This window comes from Esox lucius, chromosome 4 (genome assembly GCF_011004845.1).
Source record: "Esox lucius isolate fEsoLuc1 chromosome 4, fEsoLuc1.pri, whole genome shotgun sequence".
NCBI classification, from domain to species: domain Eukaryota; kingdom Metazoa; phylum Chordata; class Actinopteri; order Esociformes; family Esocidae; genus Esox; species Esox lucius.
In genome coordinates, this window is record NC_047572.1 from 24,631,794 (window position 1) to 24,646,107 (window position 14,314).

Here is a 14,314-nt window from a genome sequence, read left to right on the forward strand (position 1 = left end):
ACGTATGCAAGACATGGGTTTCAGCTGTCGCATTCCTTGTGTCAGGCCACTCTTGAACAAGACCGTGTCAGAAGGGTCTCGCCTAGGCTAAAGACAAAAAGGACTGGACTGCTGCTGAGTTATGTTCTCTGATGAAAGTTAATTTTGCATTTCCTTTGGAAAGCAAGGTCCCAGAGTCTGGAGGAAGAGAGGAGAGGCACAGAATCCACTTTGCTTGAAGTCCAGTGTAAAGTTTCCACAGTCAGTGATGGTTTGGGGTGCCATGTCATCTGCTGGTGTTGGTCCACTTTCTGAGGTCCAAGGTCAACACAGCCATCTACCAGGAAGTTTTAGAACACTACATGCTTCTTGCTGCTGACCAACTTTATGGAGATGCAGATTTCATTTTCCAACAGGACTTGGCACCTGCACAGTGCCAAAGCTACCAGTACCTGGTTTAAGGACCATGGTATCCCTGTTCTTAACTGGACAGCAAACTTGCCTGACCATAACCCTATAGAAAATCTATGGGGTATTGTGAAGAGGAAGATGCGATACGCCAGACCCAACAATGCAGAAGAGCTGAAGGCCACTATTAGAGCCACTACCTGGGCTCTCATAACACCTGAGCAGTGCCACAGACTGATCGACTCCATGCGACGCCACATTGCTGCAGTACTTCAGGCAAAAGGAGCCCCAACTAAGTATTGAGTGCTGTACATGCTCATACTTTTCATGTTCATACTTTTCAGTTGGCCAACATTTCTAAAAAATCATTTTTTTGTATTGGTTTTAAGTAATATTCAAATTTTTGGAGATACTGAATTTGGTATTTTCATTAGTTGTCAGTTATAATCATCACAATTAAAAGGAATAAACACTCAAAATATATGTCTATGTATAATGATTGTATACATTATACAAGTTTCACTTTTTAAATGGAATTACTGAAATAAATCAACTTTTTGATGATATTCTAATTTTATGACCAGCACCTGTATATAACAAAATGTTTCTGTAAATTGCAGCTGATCCCTCCTCACCATGGAATAAGTAGCTGTTTGTTATGTTGCTGGGATATCCTAGTCAGCTCATGACTAACAGTTCATTCTGTTGATGTTGGAAGTATTTTGTAGTATACTTGCTGTCCTTTTAAACTATAATATTGTAAGACTCTAATACACATCTTGTGTATATAGTTACAATCATCATGAGCTCTTTGCTGCAACCAATGTACTTAATGAACCACCCTGCAGAATAGTATGAAGAGTCATGTTTTGGATGATTGCTCATAAATGAAGCTCTTCAGAACATGCCCATAACCAGTCTGGGGTTCCAGTTGCTTTTGAATAGAAAAGGTCAAGTGAAATGTGACTGCATGGGTGTGATTGCCTTTGTGCTAACAAGATTGATGACTAACTTCTCACAGAACCCCTTGCATGAAATTATTTAAATATTTCTCAATTATTTGATTCTTCCAGACCATAGAACGAGGCAAGGTTAACTGTTATTAAGTTAAATGGCTATGGTTGTGATGCTAGGATGTGGTCATAATGTTTTTTTGGAGGTGGACAGTTATTCGAGCAGGTCCGCCTCTGAGTAGTGGTAGTGCTAATGCTGGGTGGTAGTGGTAATGCTGGGTGGTGGTGCTAATGCTGGGTGGTAGTGGTAATGCTGGGTGGTGTTGCTAATGCTGGGTGGTAGTGGTAATGCTGGATAGGCTACTTAGGACAATGCTACAGGTTCATGTAAGTAATAGACATCCAAGAAGCTTCTACAACTCTACGTTCATGCATTTTCCCTTAATTTTTCCCCCACGTTTCTACTTTTCTCTTTGTAGTTTTAACCATTTTCACACAACATAGTTTTGCTCAGTATAGACCACTCTTTAATAGCAAGTTTCATGTGCAATATTATCCATTCATAAATTGTCAGAAACATGTGCAGACATACTACATGTCTGTCCTTATTAAAAAGCCCTGAACTATAAGCTGACATTAATAAACATACCACACCATCTACTGTGCTGCCAACAATGTGCTTACAACACTTTCATTTACAAATAGGATTGTCATATTGGTTGTAACTTTGACATAAAGACTTGACAGGTGTTGTCTAAGGCACAAAGATTAAAGATATTTGGGAGAGTTATGAATGTCTGACATGAATCTTAACCAAGTCCCTCACAACTGTCCATCCAACATATGAAGGGTTAAAATGATATACACACAAAAAAAAAAACGGACAAACGAGGAAATACAGGACAAGGCTTCGTCATGGCAATACGCCTGTTCCCCGTAAAAGCTACTTCATAGCAACGTGTCTCCCGGCCCTGCCACACTCCACTACGATCAGGGAGGAGCTTATGTAGAGTCTCAGGCAGGCAAACCAGATCCGGGTCAAGGCTAAAGTAAACCTTCAACCAATTGCCTGGTTTTCCTAAACCTCCGTTGGAGGCAGAAAACCCAGAATACATCAAGCAGGATCTTTAGAAACCTGGAAATTGTGTGTACTTTTCAGGACAGCCCTGGTTCGGGCCTCGAAGCCTGCCAATCTCTTCAATACTGGAGGTGACACTTGGGCACTCCTCAGTCCAGCCAGGGCAACACTGATGTATCAGCAGAGTTACTGTCAGCTTCTGTGAAACCAGGGTATATCCAGACATCCCTGGTTCATCATGGCTGTAGGTCTCCTGTGGTGTGTTTTCATCATGGCTGTAGGTCTCCTGTGGTGTTTTCATCATGGCTGTAGGTCTCCTGTGGTGTGTTTTCATCATGGCTGTAGGCCTCCTGTGGTGTGTTTTCATCATGGCTGTAGGTCTCCTGTGGTGTGTTTTCATCATGGCTGTAGGTCTCCTGTGGTGTGTTTTCATCATGGCTGTAGGTCTCCTGTGGTGTGTTTTCATCATGGCTGTATGTCTCCTGTGGTGTGTTTTCATCGTGGCTGTATGTCTCCTGTGGTGTGTTTTCATCGTGGCTGTAGGTCTCCTGTGGTGTGTTTTCATCGTGGCTGTAGGTCTCCTGTGGTGTGTTTTCATCGTGGCTGTAGGTCTCCTGTGGTGTGTTTTCATCGTGGCTGTAGGTCTCCTGTGGTGTGTTTTCATCGTGGCTGTAGGTCTCCTGTGGTGTGTTTTCATCGTGGCTGTAGGTCTCCTGTGGTGTGTTTTCATCATGGCTGTAGGTCTCCTGTGGTGTGTTTTCATCATGGCTGTAGGTCTGATCCAGTGTGTTCATGGCGGTAGGCTCCATTCCAGTCAGGTCTAGAATGACAGGAGTCTGTCTATATCAGATACATGTCTTAATGAGGTCCTTAATGGTTTTGCCTGCAGTAATAGTCTCCAGCTTGGTAGGAGATGATGTCTGGGGTGGATGGAAGCAGACATTGGCCTGCTGCAGTAGGTTCTGTCCCTCCTTTACTCCAGGTGCTGATTAACTCCTTGATGGTTCTGTTACATTAATGTCCAATCTTTTCTCAAATTCAACTTATTTCCCCCCTCGAATCAGGGATTTCTTTAGAGCTGGGACAACAGCTTGGTGGAATAAACAATATAGCAGAAAACCAGCAGTATGTTTGCCGGACAGAGTAAGATTTGAACAGTCCTGTTCTAGACAGTGGGAGCTGGACAAAAGTCCCAGTCTTTGCTCTCATGGTCTGTACGTCTTTATGACATCTTTAATGGGTGTGCGGCAGATAGGACAGCAGGCGTTGATCTGCCTCTTCAGCTTTAGACCGCAGTCATTACACAGGCACATGTGACCGCAGGTGTAGATGACTGTGTCCACTTCCTGGTCGAAGCAGACGGTGCACTCCCCGTTCTTGCCACCAGAGGGCAGCTCCAGAGTAGACAGGGTGGGGGAGACCGGAGGGCTGAGAGGAGAGCTGGGCGCCGTCACTGAGAAGTAGGAGAGCCAGGAGAGGTGAGAACAAGGTAAGAAAATAACAGCAACTTCTTCACTTCTATTGACAGTCTGTCAGAATACCGTAGTTGGTTCACCAATGATTTTAACTTATTACGCTTTTAAATGCACAGTGTGTTTTTTTCTTTTTGTATTAGGCATGTGTACTTGCGTGTGGGTGTAAGGGGTGTGCGTGCGTGCGTGTGTGTGTCTGTATTTAACTTACCCAGGGAGGACTCAGAGGCAGAGGAGGATCTGTTGATGCTGAAGGCCAGATCCGTGTCACTGTCCTCCGCACTACTGCTGCTGTGGGGGGAGGGGGGGAGGGGGGAGGAGGGGGAGGACTGGAGGGAACCTGGGGAACAGGCGAAACACAAAAACAATGACAGTTACAGAAAAGCACAAGACACATTAACTCCATTGTACTTTAACCTGGTAGAATTCAGATTATTAGCCCTTTTTTTCAAAGGAGGGATTGAAACATTTCATATTGGTTAGATGGTCACAGACAGTAAACCGCAAAAGTGTCTGGACAGTGACAAAATATATATTATTGGGCTCAGTATTACATCTTTTTGGAATTTAAATGATATAATGAATATGGGATTAAAGTGCAGACTGTATTCTCAGTCTATTATTATAGCCTGGTGCCACCACTGAGAAAGTTTTACTAGGCTGTTATGTGTGTTTGCATCATTAGTGCATTCACAAGAGAGCGATTAACAAAATGTAAAATAAAGGATCAGAAATACACTCCAAATGCCAAGCTTTGAATCATGACTAAATATCAACTGTTTAGACTTGATTCCATGCTTGGCACTGCACGTTATGTTAATCTGTCTAAATTATTTTGGCAGCCTAATATAGATGTACTACATACAAAACATGCTGTGAACAGTAAACCCAAAAGGAAATACCTTTAAATTCAAGCTGGTCTACACTTTAGTCCCATAGTCATTTTATCCTTGCTGCTATAAGTAATTTTACCTGGTATAAGTAACAGTAACAGAGCTAGGAGATTGAGTCCACTAATAAAAAAACAATCACATTCTCTTGTTATGGAGGGTTAGTATATAACTACTGTACAGTTCTAAAGGCAATCAATGTATTGATAACATTTTCAAATCTGTATTGCCTATGTCATTTTCAAAATAAAAAAAATTACACCCATGGAATGCATTAGTTCACAACAGGCTGCATACTTATTTTGGATAATATTTAGAAAGGTAGTGTTTCAGAAGTTATCTAAACATGTTTAGTGACTGCTGTCATGGCTTTAGGAGCCCGCTGGTTCCACCATTTGGGTGCCAGGACCGTCCCAGGGCCCAGAGGTGGCAGAACAAGGAGCTTGGGTTGGGATGTACTGCAGAGTTTGATCATTGCCTGAAGGTAGGGACAGGAAGTTCCTCTAGCTGCCCTATAGACAATGGTCTGAGAGTACAGCATTAAGAAAATAAATCAATTCCAATTTGGAGTCACATCATCTGACAACTAGATTTAAAACATTTCAAGGAAAATGTTTTTATTCAAGTTATTTTTACACTCTTAATAAGGCCCCAGAGTGCTGCAATTCATCTGGGAGGTGGGCTGAGAGAGGCTGTGTGTGCATGACAGTGTGTGTGCTTGAACATGTGTGTGTGCGTAAGAGAGATAAAGAAATCGAGATGGACGGGTGCATGTGTCTGAGAGAGAGAGGGGGGTGTGTGTGGGGGGTGGGGGGGGTGACGGAGGGATCAGTGGGAGAGGGCAGACAGGTCAGATCCTAAAATAATCCAGAGAGCAACATGGGGACCATGAGGCCATGTTCACTACGTACCAGCATTCCTCCGAGTCTGGGAAAGAATGGAGGGACAACAGGGAACTGACGGGAAAGTTGGAACACAGGAAACCGAGGTCAACGGCAAGGGATCTGAGTGGACGGGTTGCATTTCTGATAAGTTGGTCATCAGTTTATTTAGAATGGCTCCATTATTCCTTTCAGATTGGAAAAACTGGATTGTTTCCAAAAATAAATTGTTCATATGTATAAACAGAAATGTTTACACCAATGGATTGTGTGCGTTATACAGACATTGTGGCAACCACAAAATATGAGAGTTGTATTTAATACAGGAGCACAGCACAGCATTTGCGGGCTTGCTAACAGCTGTTTAAAAGTCTGCAGACCATTATTTCTTAATACAAAATGCCTCCAGGTCATGCTAAGTCTTTGGTCGTCTTGCATGGACCGCACGTTTGAGATCTCCCCAGAGTGGTGCGATGATATTAAGGTCAGGAGACTGTGATGGCCACTCCAGAACCTTCACCTTTTTCTGCTGTAACCACTGGAGGGTCAACTTGGCCTTGTGGTCATTGTCGTGCTGGAAAGTCCCAAGAGCATTAGATGCGCAGCTTTTGTGCAGAAGAACGCAAATTGTCTGCCAGTATTTGCTGATAACATGCTGCATTAATCTTCCAATCGATTTTGACAAGATTCCCGTGCCTTTAGAGCTCACACAGCCCCAAAACACCAGTGAGCCACCGCCATGCTTCACAGTGGGGATGGTATTCTGTTCTCTATAGACCTTGTTGACCCTCTCCAAACATGGCACTTATGGTTGTGACCATAAAGCTCTATTTTGGTCTCATCACTCCAAATTACAGTGTGCCAGAAGCTGTGAGGCGTGTCAAGGTGTTGTCGGGTATATTGTAAAAAGGCTTTTTTGTGGCATTGGCGCAGTAAAGGCATCTTTCTGGCAAATCGACCATGCAGCTAATTTGTGTTTCATCGTATTGTGCTCCTTGAAATAACCACACCGTCTTTTTCCAGAGCAGCTTGTATTTCTCCTGAGGTTACCTGTGGGTTTTTCTTCATATCCCGAACAATTCTTCTGGCAGTTTTGGCTGAAATCTTTCTTGGTCTACCTGACCTTGACTCAAGAGATACTTGGATTTTTCACTTCTTAATAAGTGATTGAACAGTACTTACTGGCATTTGCAAGGCTTTGGATATCTTTTTATATCCTTTTCCATCTTTATAAAGTTCCATTACCTTGTTACGCAGGTCTTTTGACAGTTCTTTTCTGCTCCCCTTTGCTCAGTATCTAGCCAGTTCAGTGCACCCTTGTGAGAGCTAACAAACTAATTTACTATTTATACACAGACACTAACTTCAATTTAAAAAGACAAAGGTGTGCGAAATTCACCTTTAATTGACATCACCTTGTGTGTCTGTAACAAGGCCAAACATTCAAGGGTATGTCAACTTTTGACAGTTTCTCAGTTTCCAAGGTGTTACGCTGCTATATTATTGTGCTTGGGGGACATGAGGGATGTACTACTAACTTTTCTCAGTTTCCTCCAATTTTAAATTTTAGAAGGAGATGAGGTCCTGGTCCACACCTGCGGATTACCTGGTTTGGGGGGACCGTTGCTGTTCCTGTCCTTGTCCACCTGGTCATACTTCTGACCTAGTCTAAAATCAAATATACTCTGGATTTAGCCAAGAGAAATTTATTTATTACTCCAATTGGACTCTTAATATCTCACCCGGCACAGCCAGAAGAGGACTGGTCACCCCTCTGAGCCTGGGTCCTCTCTAGGTTTCTTCCTAAAATTCGACCTTCTTAGGGAGTTTTTCCTAGCCACTGAAATTCAACACTACTGTTGTTTGCTCCTTGGGGTTTAAGGCCGGGTGTCTCTGTAAAGCACTTTGTGACAACTGCTGTTGTAAAAAGCGCTTTATAAATAAATTTTGATTGATTGATTGAAAATTTTGATTGATAAGGGCCTTTTGGGTGATTTCTGTTATCATTATGATTTAAAAAGGAGCCAAACAACTGTGATAATAAATAACTTCATATGATCACTATCCTTAAATAAAAGACGTTTCACAATTTCTGCCAGGGTATGCAAACTTATGAGCACAACTGTTATTCCCATCAAAGTCAAATTAGCAGCATTTAGGGTGAACGTGAATATTATATGATTCCCTCAGATCAGGTTTTCCAAAATCCCTCCTCAGGCCTCCCCGAAGAGCGAATCAGGCGTTCCAATATAAATACAACCAAAACGATGCACAATGGAATAGACAAGAGGTCAATAAATGACACTGTATCAGGTAATAGATATCGTACATAAAGATGGAAAAGCTGAGGAACACAGACAGATAAGGGGTCTTAGGATGGACAACCTACCCAGGATCCTGATCCTGTTGACAGCTCCGTGCAGGGTGAAGAAGGCCCAGAGGGTCTGAGACGAATCCACACACAGCAGCCTCCCTCTGGCCGCCCCGTTGACCCCATGATGCACCTCGCCGCTGGCGGTCAGGCTGAAGGACAGCACGTCCCCGGAGGAGGGTGTGGAGAAGCCACGGTACACCACCCAGTACTCTTTCCTGTCCAGCAGCACTTCCGGGTTGGCGGGAAGTTCCCCGGCGTGGAGCGACCCCGGGTCACACGAGGTCATGCCAAAGAGGAGCGCCCCAAAGTAGGGCAGGCCGAGATGACCAACCTCGATGTACAGCGTCTCCCCGACCCGCAGGGGGCGGTCAGAGAACACTAACGTCCTCGCAGACTCAAGGAAGTGGATGCAGGCGGCCGAGCGGTCAGCTGACAGGATGACGTCGTGGCCGCGGACTGGGTGGAAGTGTAGGTCGCTGTCAAGTAGCGAGGGGAGACCCCTCGTCACCCCCATCCGGGAGGAGGAGACGGAGGACGGCGATGGCGTGGATGAAGACGGGGCTGTGGCGCAGATCAACGGGCTGTAGTTGTGGTCCTGCAGGATCACAAACAGAACCACCATGATTGAACAGACCAGCAACATGACTGGGAATGATAGTGCAGCCATTATGACCTGAAAAGTGAAAAAACCGAAATACACAAACAAATCATTTACGGGGTTTAAGCTGTAGCTGTTGAGCTGAAGCGTGGCCATCTTATTGGCGGCGACAGGCTGGTTGTTGAGCTGTAAGGTGGCCATCTTATTGGCGGCGACAGGCTGGTTGTTGAGCTGTAAGGTGGCCATCTTAGCGGCAGCGACAGCCTGGTTGTTCTCCAGCTGGTTATTGTTGTAATTGGCTGAGTCATGGGTGCTCTGGGGGAGGTAGGCACTGAGACGTGCTGCAGACAGACAGCTCGAACCAACACTCTCTGCAAATGTACTATCTGGAGGGGGATAGAAGGGGAATGGACAGAGGGAGAAGGAAGAATGTCCGCATGTTCTGTCAAAAGTGAACTCACTAGAATCAAGGTTTCTTCTGGATACAAGCAAACGCTGAACACTTCATTTGGAACTGAATTCCAGGGAAGGTAGCAGAGGGTTGAGGGAGATGGTTTAGTGTGTGTTGGGGGAAGGGGCCTTTGACCACATGGGATGCTACACTTTGATTTTACACCGTGATAATTATTGTGTGATGATCCTATACTCGGATGATTTTATTCTAATGAATCTACACTCAATTAGTGAAGCGACACCACCTCACTCAGATCAGATCTCCTTGCCTCTGATGTGGAGAGGTATGTTATACATCAGTGGAATTGTAAGCATGCCTAAATTGTCCCATACATTATCAGTTCATATATACAACTGTGCGGCCAAGGGCTTGTCTTGTCTTGGATGTGTCAGGCAGATACCTCAGGGACCTGGGTCTAAAGACAATTTTATTACTGTTCTAAATCATTTCAAATATTTGCCAGGCACAATGGAACCCTTAAAATAGTCTCAAGGGTGTAAATCCTGGCCAAATGTTAGTTAAGGCCATCTAGAGCAAATGCTGAAAGGTTGGAACGACTTTCGAACAGTATTTGAACCCAAGTCTGAGGCAGGAGCAGCCAGCAGAGAGCTGGGGAGCCTCAGTAAGTAGACACACTGCTGTTCCTAATCCCAGCACCAGCAACCTTTACCAAACATGGCCATCAGTCCTGTCAGACCAACGATAAACACGGAGAGAAACAGGGAGACTGAGGGGCCAGGGGGAGAGGGACAGAGACGGGAAGAAAGAACAGACGGAGAGGTTAAGGAGAGGTTAAGGAGAGGCTGAGGAGATTTTGTGAAGAAGTTGAAAAGAGGTGGGGGTGAGCAAAGGTGGGAAGTTATGGAATTCTGGTGTTATGGAAATACATTTTTACAAACAGTATACACACAATACTGCTTAAGGACAAAGCAAAATAAAAAAATTATAAATCTTTGCCAATTTATTGAAAACGAAAAGCAGAAAAATCTCATTTACAATTCAGGCCCTTCACCATGACACTCCAAATTGTTGTCACAGATGCATCTTGTGTCCATTGATCATCCACGAGATGTCTGTAGTGCTTGATTGGTGTCCCATTGCGGAAATTTCTAACGACATGATTACCTGTCTAAATAAGGTCCCACAATTCACAGTGGATGACAGGGCAAATACCAAGCCATGAAGACCAAGGAAATCTCCAAAGACCTTGAATATAGAATTGTATCAAGGTATAGATCTGGGGAAGGTTCTAAAACATTACAAAGTTCCCAGAGGCACAGCGGGCTCCATTATTGTAAAATGGAAGAAATATGAAAACACAGACACTTCCTGAAGCTGGCTGTATAGCCCTCCTAAGTAATCTGGCAACTAGGGCCTTGTTCAGGGGGGTAACCAGAGCTGCAGAGTGTGTAATAAGACCAAAATGCATCTATCAGATCTGAATGCCAAGACCTGGCAAAAACAAGGTGCCACTTGCTAATAACATTGCTACGGTGAACTGTGGTAGCGGGATCATCATGTAGGATGCTTCTCAGCAGAAGTGCCTGGGAGACTAGTCAGGTTGAAGGTAGGAACAGAGCTGACGTCCGTGATCCAGACTGCATAGGGACCACAGACTGGAGAGAATAATTTTTCTTTCAGCACAACCGCAACCCGACGCACACAGCCAAGACAGCGCTAGAGTGCCTTGAAGACAAGTCTGGGAATGTCCTTCAGTGGCCCAAAGCAAACCTCGGACTTAATTCCCACGGAACGTCTGCGGGGGAGACCTGAAGACTGCAGTGCACCAGCACTCCCCGTCGACTCTGACAGAGCTTCAGGGTTAGGGTGGGAGAAACTGTTAGGGCCATAACCAATGCACTTTTACAAAGTACTGTACAAAGTGTCTGAATAATTAGGTTAATTACATTTTATATATTTTTTTTTTTCCAACAAATTCAACAAATATGTCTAAAAAGTATTTGTGATGTATCAAATAAATGAATTTAATCACCTATACATTTAGTCTATAACACAGGAAAATGTGGAGAATGTGGAGGGGTTCTGAATACTTTCCAAAAGCCACTGTACATATAGAGGGTTGTCTTATTTCTGGATTACATCTGTCTCTGACCTCCCCCGTTAGAAGAGGCCTGTTTACTACTTCCTGGCACAGTCCCCTATTCTTCCACTGCTGCTCCTCAGACATCCATCCCTCCCTCCTTGGCAATCCCTCCCTTTCTCCTTCCCCTCCTTCCCTGGCTCCCTCCATTCCTTCACCATCCCTGCCTCCCATAATGTCATCCATCCCCTAACAAAGTACAGGCAGTGAGTGAAACGCAATAACCCTGTAGAGTGATCTAGTCTGGTATGGACAGAGCAGGGAAGAGCTCAAGGACCATGTTGACGTCACAGACTCAAACCCTTCTGAGCTGACCGACAGCCATGCATGTGAGTGCAATGTCATTCAAACTAAAATTATTTCCCAGCTACAAACCAGGGGTGTAAATGACAGGAAGTACTCCTTCCTGAATGACAATACTGATGTTGTTAAGGACAAGATTAATTTAGGTAAAACATGTGGAAAGACAAAACAGATTGGACAAAATGGAGCAGAGGTTTTGTAAAGGCAGTCTACATCAAGCATGGGAGGGACTTAACAACAACAATTGAGGAAAAGGGAGAACAATAATATTTCCGACTGTACATCCTTTGTGAATGATCTCAATCAGTTTTATGGAAGATTTGATACCTTTCACAGACACTCCAGTACAGATAACTGAGTATGAAGTGGCCAGAAGTCTGTCAAATATCAAGCCCCACCAGACCCAGATGTCCTTCAGGGCAAAGTACTGAAGAACGGCGCCGGACAGCCTTCAGGGCAAAGTACTGAAGAACAGACCCGGGCGGCCTTCAGGGCAAAGTACTGAAGAACAGACCCGGACGGTCTTCAGGGCAAAGTACTGAAGAACGGACCCGGACGGTCTTCAGGGGAAGGTGCTGAAGTTCTGTGCCAACCAGCTCAACCAGTGAGATTTATGCTGTTGTTTCAACTTCAGCGGAGCACTTGAACAGTGCCAACTCCAGGAACGGACCCACTGCCTCGTACCAGTGGTGATGCCAGGAACCAAGTCACCAAAAAGTCTGTCGGCCTTTAGTCCTCATACCCCTGCTGGCCAAATGCAGTAAGCACCCTACCCTGTCCACTGCAGGATCATCTGGACTCCTTACAGTTTGCCTATAAGCCACAAACAGGGTCTGAGGATGCTGCCCTAACTGCGGTGAACCTGGCTGCTGAATGCAGACACACACACTGCTGAAACTACTGCTGGGGCTTAATGTCAATGGTGGACTGGTAGGGTAGATCAACGACTTTTAAACTTTAACTGAATGCAGCATTCTCTGATGACCTGACACAGAATACAGGTGCGCGCCAGGGGTGTGTGCTCTCACCGTTGTTGTTTTCAGTGTTCACCACTGAGATGAAGATCAAACGGAAGAATATGAGTCTTTTTTATGTATGCAGACAACATGGCCCTGGTGGGACTATTCTTCAATCAGGTTATTCTCTAGAGATGCCACATCATTAGGGGAACCACTGTTAATTTTAAATGTGTCAGCAGTATTCCAGCGTGGTGCTGTTCAAGACAAACGAGGCTGTCATCAACAACAACAGCCTGCCAACATCCTATCAACTGTGTGGTTGAATGTTTCAAATATTAGGGACATTAATTGATGATAAGCTCAGCTTTACACAGAATCCAAACTGTATGTTTTAACAACAAAAAAAGCCAGAGCCTGCTTTTAATCAGGAAACTAAGGGGGTTCGGTATCAGCGATGATGTTGTGAAGAGGCTGTACAGCAGTCTGGTGGAGACCATCCTTATATTTTAACATGACTGGTCTGGGAAGCTGAGTACGAGGAGGCCGCCCAGAAGCACTGTTGAGTAGCCTACTTCAAAAGGCAGTGAAAAAAATAAAGGCCCTGGAGGTCATTAGCGACCCGACACTCCCACTACACCACTAGTTTGGAGTGCTTCCCTCTGGCTGGCCCTTTAGAATGAATGCCCATGGCCAAGACGAACATGTTTAAACATTAATGTATCCCTTGTGTGGTGGGCAGTGGGTCGGCTGTGAATGCATATTTTAATGACCTCTGTTTTAACTGAATGTTATGATTGTGTTCTATGATGGATTGACAGTGAGTAGACAGAATATATTGTATGTCTATGTGATTTTTCAATGTGCGGTGAAGCCAAAGAAACATTTCCATCCTGGATGGACAACAGTTATATTCTATTCCATCCTCCCTCCCTCCCTCCCTCCCTGGCTCCTCCCTCCAGCTGTTCTTGTGGGACCTCTTAGAGAACAGCCAAACTCAAAACAGTGAATGCTGTTGATCCTGTGACAGCAAGAACCATAGCCAGTGTCATAGCCTAATGGCAGCTGTGAATGTGTTGTGGGTCTAAATAGGAGTTAGTGAAGTTCTTGGCCACCTCAGTAATTAAATAAGTGCCTGGTTACTCACCAATGTCTGGCTTGATGTTTTAACCACAGTAACAATTATGAGCATACTATGGATGTATTAACCTCTACTGCTTTTCTCCTTCATTTGCATTGTCCACCCAAGAAGTACCTCCCTTCAGCTCAGAAGGTGTAACTTCATAAAGTCAAGGTCAACAGATGAGATGAAGCTTCTAGGAGGGAAATACCTGAAATACCCCCAAAATCCCTTACCTGAAATACTCTAGAAATACCTTGTCTGTGATGGTCAAAGAAACAACGACTTTTGCTCTGCTCGCTCATACTGTGAAACACTTATGTTATAGAAGATAAACGTTGTAATAAACCTCACCTAGCAGAGTGACCTCCTGGGTCAGACCGTAGATGTCGATGATGGCCCAGAGGGGGCATCCAATGCTCAGGCCACAATGAAATAGTATGGGCTCCCCGTCATTGATGCTGTAGAACACTCGGCCGTGGCGGTCAGCCCAGAAGGACAGGACATTGTCACGGACTGCCAAGCGTTCCGGCAGAGCTTTGGCCCAGTACCCCGGCCGGGTCACCAGGTCCGGGCAGGCGTACTTGGGGATGTCAGAGGAGTTGAGCTCACTAGGATCCAGGCTGGTAAATCCGAAGCGCAGGGCGCCGCTCCAGCCGGTGTGCACGCTGGACAGACGCAGGCGCACCTTGGGAAGAAGGACAAGTTGTCATACAGAACGCCGACCCAATGAAACATGGATTTGGA

The 14,314-nt window shown here is 44.8% G+C and overlaps 2 protein-coding genes across 3 annotated transcripts in view; both read right to left on the minus strand.

Annotated features, from left to right (window-relative positions):
• Window positions 1-1,844: 1,844 nt before the first annotated feature.
• On the minus strand, window positions 1,845-3,253 carry LOC117594433 (protein FAM83H-like). Its single transcript, XM_034291993.1, has 2 exons — window positions 2,650-3,253; window positions 1,845-2,600 (listed from the first exon to the last, which is right to left on the minus strand). The coding sequence occupies exon 1, from the start codon at window positions 3,225-3,227 to the stop codon at window positions 2,688-2,690; it is 540 nt and encodes a 179-aa protein (XP_034147884.1). The 5' UTR covers window positions 3,228-3,253; the 3' UTR covers window positions 1,845-2,600; window positions 2,650-2,687.
• Window positions 1,845-14,314, minus strand: part of neurl1b (neuralized E3 ubiquitin protein ligase 1B) — a 49,813-nt gene continuing 37,343 nt past the window's right edge. For both annotated transcript variants that reach the window (XM_013133543.4, XM_013133544.4), the window contains exons 3-7: window positions 13,922-14,255; window positions 8,751-9,019; window positions 8,051-8,630; window positions 4,102-4,230; window positions 1,845-3,871 (exon numbers count right to left, since the gene is read on the minus strand). In XM_013133543.4, coding sequence (XP_012988997.2) covers window positions 3,624-3,871; window positions 4,102-4,230; window positions 8,051-8,630; window positions 8,751-9,019; window positions 13,922-14,255 — 1,560 coding nt within the window. In that variant the 3' untranslated portion in view covers window positions 1,845-3,623. The remainder of the gene's footprint in view (window positions 3,872-4,101; window positions 4,231-8,050; window positions 8,631-8,750; window positions 9,020-13,921; window positions 14,256-14,314) is intronic.